This window comes from Narcine bancroftii, chromosome 13, assembly GCF_036971445.1.
Source record: "Narcine bancroftii isolate sNarBan1 chromosome 13, sNarBan1.hap1, whole genome shotgun sequence".
Lineage (NCBI taxonomy): Eukaryota > Metazoa > Chordata > Chondrichthyes > Torpediniformes > Narcinidae > Narcine > Narcine bancroftii.
This window is the reverse complement of record NC_091481.1, coordinates 87,004,398-87,020,459: the sequence shown is the minus strand read 5'-3', so window position 1 is coordinate 87,020,459 and position 16,062 is coordinate 87,004,398. Positions and strand designations below refer to the sequence as shown.

At 47.9% G+C, this 16,062-nt stretch overlaps 1 protein-coding gene across 4 annotated transcripts in view; it reads left to right on the top strand.

Moving 5' to 3' along the window:
• Window positions 1-16,062, top strand: part of LOC138748800 (nck-associated protein 1-like) — a 70,194-nt gene that overhangs the window by 2,904 nt on the left and 51,228 nt on the right. For 3 of the 4 annotated variants that reach the window (XM_069909565.1, XM_069909566.1, XM_069909564.1), the window contains exons 2-7: window positions 1,447-1,549; window positions 2,860-2,986; window positions 5,492-5,572; window positions 8,665-8,734; window positions 9,202-9,332; window positions 9,740-9,786. In XM_069909565.1, coding sequence (XP_069765666.1) covers window positions 1,447-1,549; window positions 2,860-2,986; window positions 5,492-5,572; window positions 8,665-8,734; window positions 9,202-9,332; window positions 9,740-9,786 — 559 coding nt within the window. Of the gene's footprint in view, window positions 1-1,446; window positions 1,550-2,859; window positions 2,987-5,491; window positions 5,573-8,664; window positions 8,735-9,201; window positions 9,333-9,739; window positions 9,787-16,062 lie in introns of those variants that run through there. The other variant, XM_069909567.1, reaches the window with a different exon arrangement.

The window sequence follows — 16,062 nt, the reverse complement described above, 5'->3', positions numbered from 1 at the left end:
CCAAAATCCCGGCCCAGTCCCTCTCTCCCCCCAAAATCCCGGCCCAGTCCCTCTCCCCCCCCAAAATCCCGGCCCAGTCCCTCTCCCCCCCCAAAATCCCGGCCCAGTCCCTCTCCCCCCCCAAAATCCCGGCCCAGTCCCTCTCCCACCCCCAAATCCCGGCCCAGTCCCTCTCCCCCCCCCCAAAATCCCGGCCCAGTCCCTCTCCCCCCCCAAAATCCCGGCCCAGTCCCTCTCCCCCCCCAAAATCCCGGCCCAGTCCCTCTCCCCCCCCCAAAATCCCGGCCCAGTCCCTCTCCCCCCCCAAAATCCCGGCCCAGTCCCTCTCTCCCCCCCCCAAAATCCCAGCCCAGTCCCTCTCTCCCCCCCCAAAATCCCGGCCCAGTCCCTCTCCCCCCCCCAAAATCCCGGCCCAGTCCCTCTCCCCCCCCAAAATCCCGGCCCAGTCCCTCTCCCCCCCCCAAATCCCGGCCCAGTCCCTCTCTCCCCCCCCCAAAATCCCGGCCCAGTCCCTCTCTCCCCCCCCAAAATCCCGGCCCAGTCCCTCTCCCCCCCCCCAAAATCCCGGCCCAGTCCCTCTCCCCCCCCCAAAATCCCGGCCCAGTACCTCTCCCCCCCCCCCAAATCCCGGCCCAGTCCCTCTCCCTCCCCAATCCCGACCCAGTCCCTCTCTCCCCCCCCCCAAATCCCAGCCCAGTCCCTCTCTCTTCCCCCCCCCCCCAAATCCCAGCCCAGACCCTCTCTCTCCCCCCAATCCCGACCCAGTCCCTCTTCCCCCCCCCCAATCCCGGCCCAGTCCCTCTCCCCCCTCAAATCCCGGCCCAGTCCCTCTCCCCCCCCCCAATCCCGACCCAGTCCCTCTCTCCCCCCCCCCAAATCCCAGCCCAGTCCCTCTCTCTTCCCCCCCCCCCCAAATCCCAGCCCAGTCCCTCTCTCTCCCCCCAATCCCGACCCAGTCCCTCTTCCCCCCCCCCCAATCCCGGCCCAGTCCCTCTCCCCCCCGCCACAATCCTGGCCCAGTCCCTCTTCCCCCCCCAATCCTGGCCCGGTCTCTCTCCCCCCCCCCCATCCCAGCCCGCTCTCCCCCCCATCCCAGCCCGCTCTCCCCCCCCCCTCCAAATCCCGGCCCGGTCTCTTCCCCCCCCCCCCCCAATAAAATCCCGGCCTGGTCTCTCCCTCCTCCCAAAATCCCACACCGGTCTCTTCTTTCATCCCAACCCAGTCTCTCCTCCCTCCCCCGCCTCCCATCATTCCATCCCAGCCCCCCCTCCCCCAGCCTGATTGGTTCCCCCCCCACCCTGGCCTGGTCTTCCCCCCCTCCCCCGGCTCGGTTTCCCTCTTCAACCCCACCTCCGGCTGGTCTCCCCGACTCGGATCCCCCTCCGGACCGGACTCCCCACACAGACCCTATTCCGGGATCACAGCTCTGTTTCCCCCCTACTGCAGGGTGAATTTCGAGGACGAGGATGGCCTTCTGGTCTGCCCATACAACCAGAGCCACCGGATCCGCGCCTCCCGCTTTCCCTATCATCTGGTCAAGTGCCGCAAGGTGAGTTCCCCTCTCCTGGCCCCAGCACCGGTGATCAGACCTCTTTCTCTCCCCATCTCCCCATCCCCCCCACCCACAGTGGGGATTTGCTCCCCTTCCTGTGCAGTTGCTAGAGGTGGGAGAGCTTGTCTTCATCCTTTTTGTTTCCATCTTTGACCTGGGTTAATTCTGGGATTTGCCTGAATAAGTTGTCATCTGAAATGCAAGTCAAGTTTATTATCATCTGATTATACAACTACAACTCTGAAACAGCGTTCTCCGGTCCTCGGTGCAAAACACGCAGACACACACCCAGACATAACACAATACATAGTCAGGACAAGTATTCATAGGCAGGTAGTCCCTGACTTATGACTGTACTGGGGACCAAAAAAATCAGTCATATATTGCAATGGATGCAAGTCAGAATTGTGCCCACACACGTGGAGTACTGAAATATTAAAGCAAACTTTTCAATCAAATTTTTTTCATCATCCATTTGACATTAACAAATTAAAGCCTTCCTGAATTTATCACTCCACCTTAGCAAATCTTGCCACATTTTGGTCCACACTTACCTTGTTAGTGTGCGGTCCAAGGGCTGGGCACGGCCATTTTGATTCCTGTGTGCATGCACCAGTTTCATTTGGTGCATACGCAAGCCTGCGGTGGGTTCGCATATTGGAATTCTGTTGGCCCATGCCCAATACACGAACTAATTGTGCATGCGCCTACTGAACTCTAATATGCAAACGCACCATGCATGCGCCTTCCGAAGATTTGCACAGGAATCAAGATGCCCGTGCCCAGCCCTGGACCCCGGAATGCCAACTAACAAGGTAAGTACACACACTTTGGCTCTTACATGCCTGTATACTGGTAATTTGTGAAATACAACATAAACTGCTTAAATTTTATATTTTTTAATTTTTTTTAAAAATTCAGTTGTACGTGCAGATGGTCATAAGTTGGGGGCTACCTGTACACAGATAAATATTGTTTTGTGAATCTGAGAGTCTCGGAGGGTTAGCGTGAGCAGTTCTTTGGTCGTTCACCATTCTCACTGCCCGTGGGGAGAAGCTGTTCCTCAACCTGGTGGTGCTGGCTCTGATCCTCCTCCCTAACGGGAGCAGCTGAAAGATTCTGTGAGTGGGGTAGAAGGGGCCTGATTGATTTTGCGCTCCCTCTTCAGACAATGATCCCAGCAGGATATAGACAGAGCAGTGAGCCACAAAGAGGACCGGGAGCGTGTTGACGCCGTTCGTTGAACCATACCTCTTTGAGTGCTACACTCTGGATTAATTTCAGTGAGTCGTGTGTTTGTTTTTCAGAATTTTCCCAACAAAGCTCAGAACCTGGAGTCCTGCCCTTTCAATGCAAGACATCGGATTCCCAAAGCGGAAATGAAGCATCACATCACTCACTGTGTGGACCAGAAAGTGATTGAGGATGAGTTTGGTGAGAAAAGCAGTGCCATTCTGCTGAGCTTGGGGAAGGGAGGAGGGTGGGTGCAGTACAGGTCTTGTGTCATGAGATTGAGGTTATTGTCATACATAGGGTACAGTGTACAGAAGCTCAAAATTCCCACTTGCTGCAGCCAAGTGGGTACTTCCTGAAAAAAGTAAAATACAGAAGTCTGCAGACACTGGTTGAAGTAAAAACACAAAGCTGGAGAAACCCAGCAGCTCAAACAGTGTCCTTTATATAAGCAAAGGTAAAGATACAGAACCAACATATGAGCAAACTGAAGACATGAGCCCAAACTTGGACCGAAGCCCAAAATGTTAGTTATGTACCTTTGGGTCGTGAGTTCATTCCTTGCTGGGGCAACTCTGTCTTCCTTACGGTTGACAAAGTTAAAGAATTTCATGTATGTTTCATTCTAAATACAGAGTTATGACATAATAATGGAATTTACCGTTCCACTGTTTGACCTGCTGAGGTGTTTTTGCTTCCTGAAAAAAGGCACCTACTGTGACAGAATATAGATATGTTTTTGGCAGATAAATTAGGGCAGGTTTTAGTGTAGGTCACATACAAACACTTTAAAACAGATCTTATTTAAAATACTGGAGCTCTGCCCCATGCTAGACATGTCGGGGCCAACAGTCTTTGCAGAAGTTTTGGAGAGGGCCCAAGAAACTTCACTAATGGATTGTTGTTTACAAAAAGGCAACAGATGAAAGAGCTTGTCAGAGCCGCATATTGTATGGAAGGGAACTTGCTATTCTAAGAAGGTCATGTGGTTTTGCAAGTAGAGAGAGTCAAACTGTCTTTCAGAGAGAGAGAGAAACATAGATCAGTTCTACAGTGTGACAGCCAGCAACAGCACCTGGGAATGGAAGAGGAGAAGCTGGCAAGCTTGTGGAAAATCCCATTTGGAAGATGGGTTGTGAGTTCTTAGATCAGCCTGGTCAAAGCCCTTGTGGTTAATGCAAGAAGAGAGGGCTGGCTGTCTAATGTTTTACTTGGAATAAGAGAAACAAAAAGGAACTCTTTGGTGACCTGAAAGAAGTAGGTTATCATCTGGAGAACCTTGATGGGGCAAGTTTTGTCAGCAAGACACAGAGGTGACTGATGGAAGTACATCAGTTGTGAATGTCCTGGAACAACACATCTCTCTCTGAAAACCAACAGGAACCTTCCTGAGCAGTAACCATTTACCTTTCAAGCACCAAAGCCTGGTGAACTTTATGCATGTTAAATTCTGTGCACAGTCTAAGAATTGCCTGCAACCAGTGAACTTGGAGGAACGAGAAGTGAGATTGGACTGTGAATCAAAGAACTTTTCAGAACTTACCCACACATTACAAACATATGCACTTAGAATTAGAAGGGGGTTAAGTTAGGTTCATTAAGTCAATAGGGATCTGTTTTCATGTTTAAAGATAATTAAAAGCAACTTTTGTTTAACCTTTCGTCTTGGTGAATATCTATCGCTGCTGTGTTTTGGAGTCCTCTGGGCTTGTACACACTACACAGTGTACACTAAATTCCAAAAGGAGAGAATAAATACATATGGCCGATGATAAATATTCAGTTATTATCGGGCAAGACAAAGTATGTTTGACCAGCACAGAGTTGTGGGAGCAGGTCTCTGCTCAGTGTGAAAAGGGGAGTTTCAAGAGTCTGATAGCTGTTGAAAAGAACATATTCCTGAACCTAGAGGGGCTAATCTTTAGGCTTCTGTACCTTCTGCTCAAAGGGAGCAGTGAGAAATGAGGGTGACAGGGTTCTTCATGATGTTGACTGCCTTTTTGAGGCAGCGCCTCACAAAGATGTCTGCGCTAGTCAGGAGGTCGGGGCCTGTGATGGGCTGGGTTTGTTACCTTAATTCCTGAACATTCAAGTGAGCCGATAAACATTTCAAATGTTTATTATGTGATTTTTTTTTTAAAAGAACAGCAGCTGGACAATCTCAGCAGGTCGAGGGATGGTTGATGGTCTCGGGCCATGACCCTGCATCCTGATTTGGGATCAGCCTGAATTGCTGGCTTTCCCTTTTCCTCCACAGATGCTGCTTGACCTGCTGAGTTCCTGCAGCATTTCTGGCTCCAGATTCCAGCGTCTGCGTGCTACTGGTACCATGTAACCTGGTACTGCCTGTTGCACGGTCGGGTGGTAGGCCACTGAACTCCTGCCTGGTGCAGAGGGTAGTTAGACACCCTGCAGGATGAAAGACAAGACCTGTCAAAGGCCCCTCTCGTAGGGTCAACGGCCATCTGGCAAACGTGTGCCAGGAGGAGATGTCGAGAGGATGGGGTCTGGACCTGTGCCACCCTCTACTCATCTAAATCTGTTCACAAACACGCTGTTCCTTTCTGAGGAGTGGGATATTATTGTATCAAACCCCACAAACTGACTGAAAGGAACTATCGTTGTCCTACAGGATGGAGAGGCAGGAGAAGAGGTTGTCCTGAAATTGAGGTGTGTAACGTGCAGATTGTTCCCCTCCTTTCACAGTTATCAACACTCACAGGAGGCCCAGCGAGGAGGCTAGCAGCCATTGGCAGTGTCCTACCCCCGAGGAAGATTGGGAGACAGGTCAGTGTCGAGCAGAGCCCTCTACTCGCCCCCCCACCCCACGTTAAAAATTCTGCCAGCTTCCTGCGTCTCAGTGAGGGAATCCCCACACTTGTACCATCCTCCTGTAACCCTGCCTTCCCCTCCTCCACTGACTGATTGGTCCCCAGTGCCGGGACGGGGGTGTGGGAACAACTGACTCAGTCCCAGTTTGCTGGTCGACAGGCCTAGAAAGGCAGGAAACTCGCCACCCATGCCCTGTCCATGGGTCTAAACCTGAGCCCCTGTTGCCGACCGTTCCTCTAGGGACTGTTCCTCCATATTTAACCCCCACCCCATCGGGTTGGTCTGGTCCCATCTCCCCGTGGACGTTGACTGACCTGCTGAGCTACTGTAAAACTACATCAGGAGAATGGGGTTGAAAGGAAACTATATCAGCCATGATTTGAATGGGGGAGCAAACACGATGGGCTTGAAGGGCCTAATTCTGCTTCTGCTTCTTGAGGTCTTGTCTCAAAGAGATGTACAGAACCATGAGAGGAATAAATCAGGTGAACGCAGGGAGGCATTTGCCCAGAGTAAGGGAATTGGTAACCAGAGGACACAGGTTTAAGGTGGGGAGGGGGAGAGATTTAACAGGAACCTGAGGGGTAACTTTTTTACAGAGGGTGGTGGTTGTGTGGAACGGGCTGCTGGAGGAGGTACAGAGGGTGGTGGGTGTGTGGAACGGGCTGCTGGAGGAGATACAGAGGGTGGTGGGTGTGTGGAACGGGCTGCTGGAGGAGGTACAGAGGGTGGTGGGTGTGTGGAACGGGCTGCTGGAGGAGATACAGAGGGTGGTGGGTGTGTGGAACGGGCTGCTGGAGGAGATACAGAGGGTGGTGGGTGTGTGGAACGGGCTGCTGGAGGAGATACAGAGGGGGGTGGGTGTGTGGAACGGGCTGCTGGAGGAGATACAGAGGGTGGTGGGTGTGTGGAACGGGCTGCTGGAGGAAGTACAGAGAGTGGTGGGTGTGTGGAACAGACCGCTGGAGGAGGTGGTTGTTGCAACATTTCAAAAACATTGCATAGGATGAGTTTTGAGGGATATGAGCAAACCCAGGCAGGTGGGACATTTGGATAAATCTGTGGAAGGATGGGTTTCGGGGAATCTCGATCAAATGCAGGCAAGTGGAGAAGAGTGTGTGTGTGGGTCATTTGGGTTAGCATGGTGAGGTGGAGCCAAAAAGTTGAAGGACCTGTTTCTGCTGACATCGGTTTTAACTGGGTGTTTCCCATTGTGGTGGTGAGGTCTCACCCCTGCTGAAGTGATTACAATTCTGAAAGGGACTGTTTCCACCTGGTGTCAATCCGTGGTTCAGTAGCATGGTCTGAAGTGATGTTGGGACAGAGGTGAACATGGAGATCAATCCTTGAAAGTGGCCGGGCATGTTGAGAGTACAGTTGGTGAGGCGTTTGTGATCATAAAACTTGAAAACACTGCAGCATAGATACATCCCACCTTGCCCATGCTGAACGATTCTGCCTACTTCCACTGATCTGAACCCAGCTCTTACATTTTGCTTAAATGGTGAAATTAAATCTGCATCCATCACTTCCACTGCCCTCAGAATGTTCTCCCAAACTTCTCCCTTTCACCCTTAACCCATGTCCTCTGGTTTGTATCTCACCTACCCTCAATGGAAAAGGCCTATCTTCATTTACTCAGTTTATACCCCTCGTAATTTTGTATACGTCTATCAAATCTCCCTTCATTCTTCTACACTTCAGGGAATAAAGTCCTAACCTGTTTCACCTTTCCCTATAACTCAGTTCCTGAAGTCCGGGCAACATCCCAGTAAATTTTCTCTGCATTCTTTCTATCTTATTGATATCTTTCCTGTAGTTGGGTGACCAAAACTGCACATAATCCTCCAAATATGGCCTCACCAATGTCTTGTACAACTTTATCATAACATCCCAACTCCTATACTCAAAACTTTTGATGTATGAAGGGCAATGTGCTAAAAGCTCTCTTTACAGCCCCTGTCCACCTGTGACACCAGTTTCAAGGAATTATATATCTGTGTTGCCAGATCCCTCTGTTCTCTTCTTTCTTTGGCTTGGCTTTGCGGACGAAGATTTATGGAGGGGTAATGTCCACGTCAGCTGCAGGCTGACAATTTACCGTGTACGTCCTTTCTTGGTTTGTCCTTCGAAAATGCAACACCTCACACTTGTCTGCATTAAATTCTATCTGCCATTTTTTTTGGCCCATTTTTCCAGCTGGTCCATATCCCTCTGCAAGCTTTGAAAAACTTCCTCGTGGTCCTCCTCGCCTCCAATCTTAGTGTCACCTCCAATTTGTTGATCCAATTCGCCACATCATCATGCACATTGAGTGACAAACAAAATGGCACCAGCACCGATCGTTGAGGCACACCACGAGTTACAGGCCTGTAGTCAGAAGGGGGGGGGGGCAATTGTCTGCAACCACTCTCTGGCTTTTCCTACAAACCTCTAATTCAATTTACTGCCTCATCCTGAATACCGAGCATCTGAACCTTCATGACCAACCTCCCATGTGGGATTTTATCAAAGGCCTTCCTAAAGTTCATGGACACAACACCCACAACCTTTCCTTCAACAACTTCCCTAGTAACCACCTTAAAAAAAACCATGATTGGTCGTGACTGACAGGAGACGTTTAGAGGGACACAGACCAAATGAAGGCAGGTGAGATTAGTCCAGAATGGGTCAGCATGGAGTAATTGGGGTAGAAGGGCCTAATCTGTGCTATATGACTATTAGAAAAGACATGATAAATATCAAAGGGTAGTACAAATAATCGTTCCTGGTTACAGTGAGCGCAGAATGAAACCGATCTTTCAGTGGTACCGAGAGATCGCTCAGCAATCCTGGGATAATTAACAGTCAGGATCGTATGGGGAGCTTCGAGAGCTGCCCCAAAGGGAGCAATGAGAAGAGGTTGTGCCCACGGTAATATTTCCCCTCTGTCTATCGACAATGTCAACATTGCTCAGAGTACCTGTCTTATGCATGAGGAACGTTCGAGCTTAAACATTTTTTGCGAACCTGCTGACTGTTTTCTCCTGCTACTTGATGTTCTGCAGATGAAGATGGATCCTCTAGAACCTTCATCTTTGGTTCCACCAGCCAGAACAGGAGCTACCTCTCACCCAGGTAGCTGTCATTCTAGAATGAGAAAGAATGGGGGGCAGGGGGAACAAGCTATCCCAGAGAGCAGTGAAACTGTGGACTTCTCTGCTCAAAGGAGCAGTGGAGTCTCATCATTCAATGAGATTTTTGAAGAACTAGGGAATTCTAGGTTTGGAGAAATGGGTAGGTGGGTCCATAGCTGAACAGCCGTGATATAACTGAATGGGGAGCAGGCTCTATAGGCCGAGTGGCCTGCTCCTGAATCTGAAATTAACTCCCATGGGAGCACGTGGCGGACGGAGCAGAGGGAGAGCGCATGGCGGGTGTTGTGCTCTGCAGAGGGAGTGACCATTAGGTATTCTGTGGGTAATTGGGGCAATGATACCCTCTGGGCAAGTGCTCAGCCTCACTCTGAGGGTGGGGTCCAGCTGGGGTGAAGGGCTGGTGGGCATCACTGGAGTTCAGTGTCTCATGGCCCCCTCTGTCTGCAGTTGCCTTTCAGTTAACGAGGTGAGTAACAGCATCCCGTCTGGTGTCCGAGCTCCCTCATCGTTCCCAGAACAGCTGTTGTCGTCATCCCCTTATCTCAGATCCTCCTCGTTCTTTCCTCCCTGGAGAATCGGTGAGTGATAAACATGGGAGAGGGGCTAAACCCAGGGATGGGGTAAATAGAGGGAATAAATGTGGGGTAAATCTGGGCACGGAACAATATCTCCAGTAAGGTTGCCCGGAGTGAAGGCGTTCCACTTCCACAGTTGACATGTGAACCAATTGGATTTATTAGGATGCAAAGCAATAAATGCAGTGGGATAGAACAGCACAAGAGCGGCCCTTCCTGAACCCATAGGTGCTGGTCTTCTGCCTTCTGCCCCAAGAGAGCAGTGAGAAGAGATTGTGATCAGGGTTCTTCATGGCGTTCACTACCTTCCTGAGACATCTTGTACGGATTTTTGGAATGAGCTGATGGGAGTCGGGTTGTTGCTGGAGGTGGGAATTGTTTGCTCCTGTTCACCTCTGCTTCTGTTGCAGGGGTGGGCTCGAAAGTGAAGGAGTTGCCTGATCTCCCACTTCAACCGGTAAGTGAAATTGTAGGTTGGTCGTTGAAACCTGGGAAACAGTATGAAGTTTGGTCGACCTTCCTTTCCCCTCGTTCATGTAGCAAATTGGGTTTGTTTGCTGAGTCGGCAACGTGTAGAGAAGGTGGGATTGTTCAATTATAAATCTGTCCCAGCACGGGGAGCATGGAATGGGTCAGCCCCTCAAAGCAATCGACCTTTTGCTTTATTTCCATTGAGCTGTTTCAGAATGAAAATCCATCTTCTCTGTCTCCACAATTCCCCTTCATTCTGATTCCAACAGCTTTAGATGTAAAACAGTCCATTGCAGGAAGCGACCCTTCGGCCCGCTTGTTTGTGCTGTACACCATGCCCAAATCAAAATAAAACTATTGCTTGAACCTGACAGATACCCTTCCATCCCCTTCATACTCATGGATCCATGCAGAAGCCTTTTAAATATGACATTATACCACTCCTGGTAGCCCGTTCCAGGCACCCACCACTCTCTGTATGAAAGCATCCATTATCCAGATCTCCTTTAATCTTTCTCCTCCTCTTCCTTAATTGGTCAAGCACCAAAAGCAAAATTGACCTTTTGTATTTGTGCTGCGCAGCTAACTCAAGGTAACTGTCCATTTTCTCTGTACCCACAATTCCCTATCAATTTGACTGCCTTCACAAGATTTTGGCTTTTAATCTCAGTAGCAGAAATCAGGCTCGCTCCTAAAGACATCACGATTGGTGGAAAACAGGTGAAAAAAGTCTTGAGAATAACTATTTGTGTAATGTATAAGATAACCCCCCCCCCCAGTTGAATCAACTGTGATCACTCTCCAAACCCTCAGGGTTCATTTTCTGTTTGTATTTTAGCCTGCGTCCCATGGGGTTGGGGCAGCGGAGAGGACTTCAACAGCAGGCCCTGGGTTTTGAAGACCAGAATCATTAGTTTCAAACAAGAATTTTATTTTCCCCTCTGTATTAACAAAATAAAGTGCAGTAAAATTTCAGAATGATTGCTGTAAATTCATAAGATTTTGTTTATGCCCTCACTCTCTCTCTCTCTCTCTCTCTCTTTTGCCACCTTCTACTCCAACACAGGAAATGCTTGGGCTCTTAAACGTGTTGATGTGCAGAGGGATTTGGGGGTCCAGGTCCACAGCTCATTGCATGTAGATCGGGTGGTAAAGAAAGCGTGTGGTGTGCTTGGCTTCATTGGCTTTGTCATTGAGTATAAACTAAGGAGGTCATGTTTGCAATGTTATAAGTCTTTGGTTCAACCACACTTGGAACATTGTGTGCAATTCGTGTTGCCCCATTACAGGAAGGATATGGGGGCTTTGGAAAGGGAACAGGAGAGGTTTCCCAGGATGTTGTTTGGTTTGAAGAGGATGTGTTATGGGGAGGGTTCGGACTGGTACGTTGTAGACGAGCAGCAAAGTTCAAGTGTTATTTTTAAAACAATATTTATTAATAAACTACTAATATAACACATTAGTTAACAACCCCAACTATGTGTGAATAGACCTCTGTGTGTGTGTGTGTGTGAATTACCCAAACCTTTACAGCTTAGGCAAAATTGTGGAAAATCAATTCTAAGTTCAGTCTTAGAAATCCTATGTTGAAACCCAGGCTTGAACTGCGCACAGAAGTAATCATGAAAGAGGTGAGACACTGAGTGATCAGACTGCTGAGACTCATGAATCCTTGTCAAGTTGCTTCCAGAGAAATGTCCTTTCATACAAATGGATGTCACAACTTCCCCCTTCCTTGCAAAGGGGGGGGGAAGGAGGAACAAATGGGCCAAAGGAATTAGAGGAACAAATTTGTAGGGAGATAACGTATATGTGTGAAAATCATAGGGTAGTGATCATGGGAGATTTTAACTTCCCACACATTGATTGGGATACCCATACAGTTAGAGGGCTGGATGGGCTGGAGTTCGTTAAATGTGTTCAGGATTGTTTTCTAAATCAGTTAGTAGAAGAACCGACTCGGGATGGTGTAATACTGGATCTCCTGTTAGGGAACGAGCTAGGTCAAGTAGCGGACATTAATGTTGGAGAACCAATTGGGTCTAGTGATCATAATTCTGTTAGTTTTAGGGTAGTTTTAAGGAAGAGCAAGGAGGGGCCTAAAGTTGAGGTTCTGGATTGGAAAAGAGCAAATTTCGTAGGAATAAGAAGGGATTTGGGGAGTATTGAGTGGGACAGGATATTTTCAGGTAAGGATGTTAATGAAAAATGGAGGATATTCAAAAAAGAAATTTTGAGGGTACAGAGTAGTTATGTCCCAGTCTGGATCAAAGGAAAGGCTGGAAGTCATAGGGAGGCTTGGTTTTCGAGGAATATTGGAATTTTGGTTAGGAGAAAAAGGGAGGTGTACAAGAGGTATAAAGAGCAGGGAGCTGAGAAGTTGAAGGAGGACTACAAGGAGTGTAGAAGGAATCTTAAGAAAGAAATTAGAAAGGCCAAAGGGTTTCTACAAGTACATTAAAAGTAAAAGATTAGTGAGAGATAAAATTGGACCCCTTGTAGATAGCGAGGGTAGGCTGAGTGAGAAGTCTGAGGAAATGGGGGAAATTTTGAATGATTTCTTTGCCTCGGTATTCACTAGGGAAAAAAAATGTTGAACCAGTTGAAGTAAAGAAAAATAGTGGGGAGGTCATGAAGCATATAAGGATAACCGAGGAGGTAGTGATGGCTGTCTTAAAAAAGATAAAGGTGGATAAATCTCCCGGACCGGACAAAATATTCCCTAGGACACTCAGGGAGGCTAGTGGGCAGTTAGTGGGGCCATTAACAGAGATATTTAGGATGTCACTGGCCACGGGGGTGGTACCAAAGGATTGGAGGGTGGCGCATGTGGTTCCTCTGTTTAAGAAAGGGTCCAAATGCAAACCTGGGAATTATAGGCCTGTAAGTCTGACGTCTGTGGTGGGCAAGTTGATGGAAAGTGTTCTGAGGGATGCTATTTACAAATTTTTGGACGTACAAGGATTGATAGGGAGTAATCAGCGTGGTTTTGTCAGGGGTAGATCATGCTTGACAAACCTGATTGAGTTCTTCGAGGGGGTTACAAAAAAGGTTGATGAAGGGAAAGCTGTGGATGTTGTCTATTTGGACTTTAGTAAAGCTTTTGACAAAGTTCCCCACAGGAGGTGAGGAAAAAAGGTGGAGGCATTAGGTATAAATAAGGAGGTAGTGAAATGGATTCAACAGTGGTTGGATGGAAGGTGTCAGAGAGTAGTGGTAGACAATTGGAGGCCGGTGACTAGTGGAGTTCCTCAGGGTTTGGTCCTGGGTCCACTATTATTTGTTATATATATTAACGATCTGGATGTAGGGGTAGAGAATTGGATAAGCAAGTTTGCGGATGACACAAAGATTGGTGGTGTTGTGGACAGTGAGGTAGATTACCGTAGATTAAAAGGTGATTTAGGAAGGCTGGAGGTGTGGGTTGAGAAATGGCTGATGGAATTTAATACAGATAAGTGTGAGCTGTTACATTTTGGAAAGGCAAATCTAAATAGGTCACATGCATTAAATGGTAGGCTATTGAGACGTGCAGAGCAACAAAGGGATATAGGAGTTGTGGTAAATAGTACCCTCAAGGCTGATACTCAGGTAGATGGTGTGGTGAAGAAGGCATTTGGAATGTTGGCCTTCATAAATCGGAGTATTGAATTCAAGAGTAGGGAGGTTATGATGAAATTGTACAAGTCATTGGTGAGGCCAAATTTGGTCACCAAATTATAGGAAAGATATAAACAGAGAAGGTTCACGAGAATGTTGACAGGATTTCAGGGTCTGAGTTACAGGGAAAGGTTGTGCAGACTGGGGCTTTTTTCTCTGGAGCGGAGAAGATTGAGAGGGGACACTTGATAGAGGTGTTTAAAATTTTAAAAGGGACAGACAGAGTAAATGTGGATAGGCTTTTTTAATTAAGAGTGGGGGAGATTCAAACTAGAGGACATGGTTTAAGATTGAAGGGGGAAAATTATAAGGGGAACATGAGGGGAAATTTCTTTACGCAGAGGGTGGTGGGGATGTGGAATGAGCTTCCGGCAGACGTGGTCGAGGCGGGATCATTGGTTACATTTAAGGAAAGACTGGATCGTTACATGGATAGGAGAGGACTAGAGGGGTATGGACCGGGTGCTGGTCAGTGGGACTAGGAGGGTGGGGATTTGCTACGGCATGGACTAGTAGGGCCGAACTGGCCTGTTCTGTGCTGTAAGTGGTTATATGGTTATATGGTTATGGAAACGTTCAACTTCCACATTGCTTCCAAAACCCATGCACGGTCAGATGAAATGATCGTCACGATCCAATGAAGCAATTCTCCTGCTTCCTTTACCCAGATATGAGCCAATCAAAATGACCATTACAATGATCATGGTGATTCAATAATTCCTCTGACAAGGAGAATCAGCAGAATTGTCCATTTCACAGTCACTTCACATCTGTGTTTTATCAGATGGCTGGCTGATCAATACTGAATCCTATTTCTTTAAGTATCCGAATCACATGATTCACCATTTGTTTTTCCTGAATGAGCAACCATTGTTCTTTTTCCAGAGCATCACTTTATTTATCGGCAATACTTGCCGATGTCACTCCGTCTCAGCTTGCACTAATCTTTAACATGACAGTTGGACTAAATGAAATGTGAGCTTGTAATAGGACAAACTTGGCCGTTTTCTCTGAAGAGTTGGAAGCTGACAGGAGACCTGGTCGAGGTTTATAAAATGATGAGGCATCGATAGGGTGGACAGTGAGAACCTTTTCCCCAGGGTAAAAGCCTCACACATGAGAGGATGTGTGTTTAAGGTGAGGGGAGGGGGTTTAAGGGAGATATGTGGGGCAGAGTTTTTACAGAAAGTGGTGGGTGTATGGAACGGGCTGCCAGTAAGTGGTGGATACAATGGTTGTGTTTAAGAGGCTTCTGGATGGATCCATGAGTGTGAAGGGAATGGGGGGGGGGGGGGGTACAGTATCTGTCAGCAAACAGTGGGGTTCACTTTGATTTGGATGTGGTGAATGGGCCAAAGGACCTGTTCCTGTGCTGTCTCATTCTGTGTTCCATCTAGTCAGACTTTGTGTCTCGGCGCCTCACTGACCAGGCACGTTAACTGGGATGTTGCAATCAGATGTCAAATCTCTTCTCTTCCCCCCCCCCCCCCCCCACAAAAACCTCAAGGTGTCTGTGGGGTTGGATGGAGAAGGCTGGTTCGGGAAACGGCTAACGCACCTTACATAGGAAGATCCCAGGATGAGAGCTGTAGGAAGATGCAGACTGGATTGAAGACCTGTCCTGGAACCTGAAGGAAGGTGCCTGTTCCTCCGCTGGGATTAGGAATGGAGCAGGAACTGGAAAGGGTGATCCCCATTTGCCTGTGCTTGGCTGATATCCTTCTAATCCAGGGGTGGCCAAATCACTGCTTGTGAGCACGTATAATGTGCGGCTCAATCCCGAAATTTAAAAATTTTCACCTAAAATCAGTCATCCTTTACAAAAGGTCTAAAATTATTACCTTCCCAATGAAGTCACATCATCGCCACCATCATCCTGCTGGTTCCGACACAACCTTGCACATACCCCATTAATTATTTGCAAAGTCTCAGCACTCCCCTGCGTGGTCCATCTGCCCAGTCCAGCTGCTGTTGGCTCTGTTCAGGCATTTAATGGCCTGTAACAGGAGCCAACTGGTTTAATTTAAAATATCCAAATAAAATTTAAACCTTCAAATGATAATTTGTTATTAAAATATTGTGATTTGCTTTCAACAGCGGTAAACGCCAGATTTGGGATTCGTCTTATTGAAAGGGTATCACTCAAAACCAACATTTTAGGTGGAAACTCCAGGGTCGTCCTACACAATGGCCTATGGGGTATTTTGGCTGAGGCAGGAATCTGAAGAACCACTGCTCAGTTGTAGTGTTAGTGAGCGTGCCTTGCGGTCGTGTGATTGTTACAGCTCTCATACATCTAGTTTATTGTCTGTCGCTCTTGGGTTAAGCAAGTGTGGCCACCCTGTTCTAAACCTTTCCCATCCATGGACCTATCCAAATGTCTGTTAAATGTAATTGTCTCATCTCTACTTTTTCCTCTGACAGCTTGTTCACTGAATATGTCCAAGAGAACATTCCAACACAGTACAGGCCCTTCAGCTTTCAATGTTTTGCCAATCTATGTAAATCCATTCTACAACAATCCCACACCAATAAAGGGGTGTTTGTGTCTCCTTCCTTTGTCGCCTATTGCTTGAGCTCCCAGCTCCCACTGTACTTGATC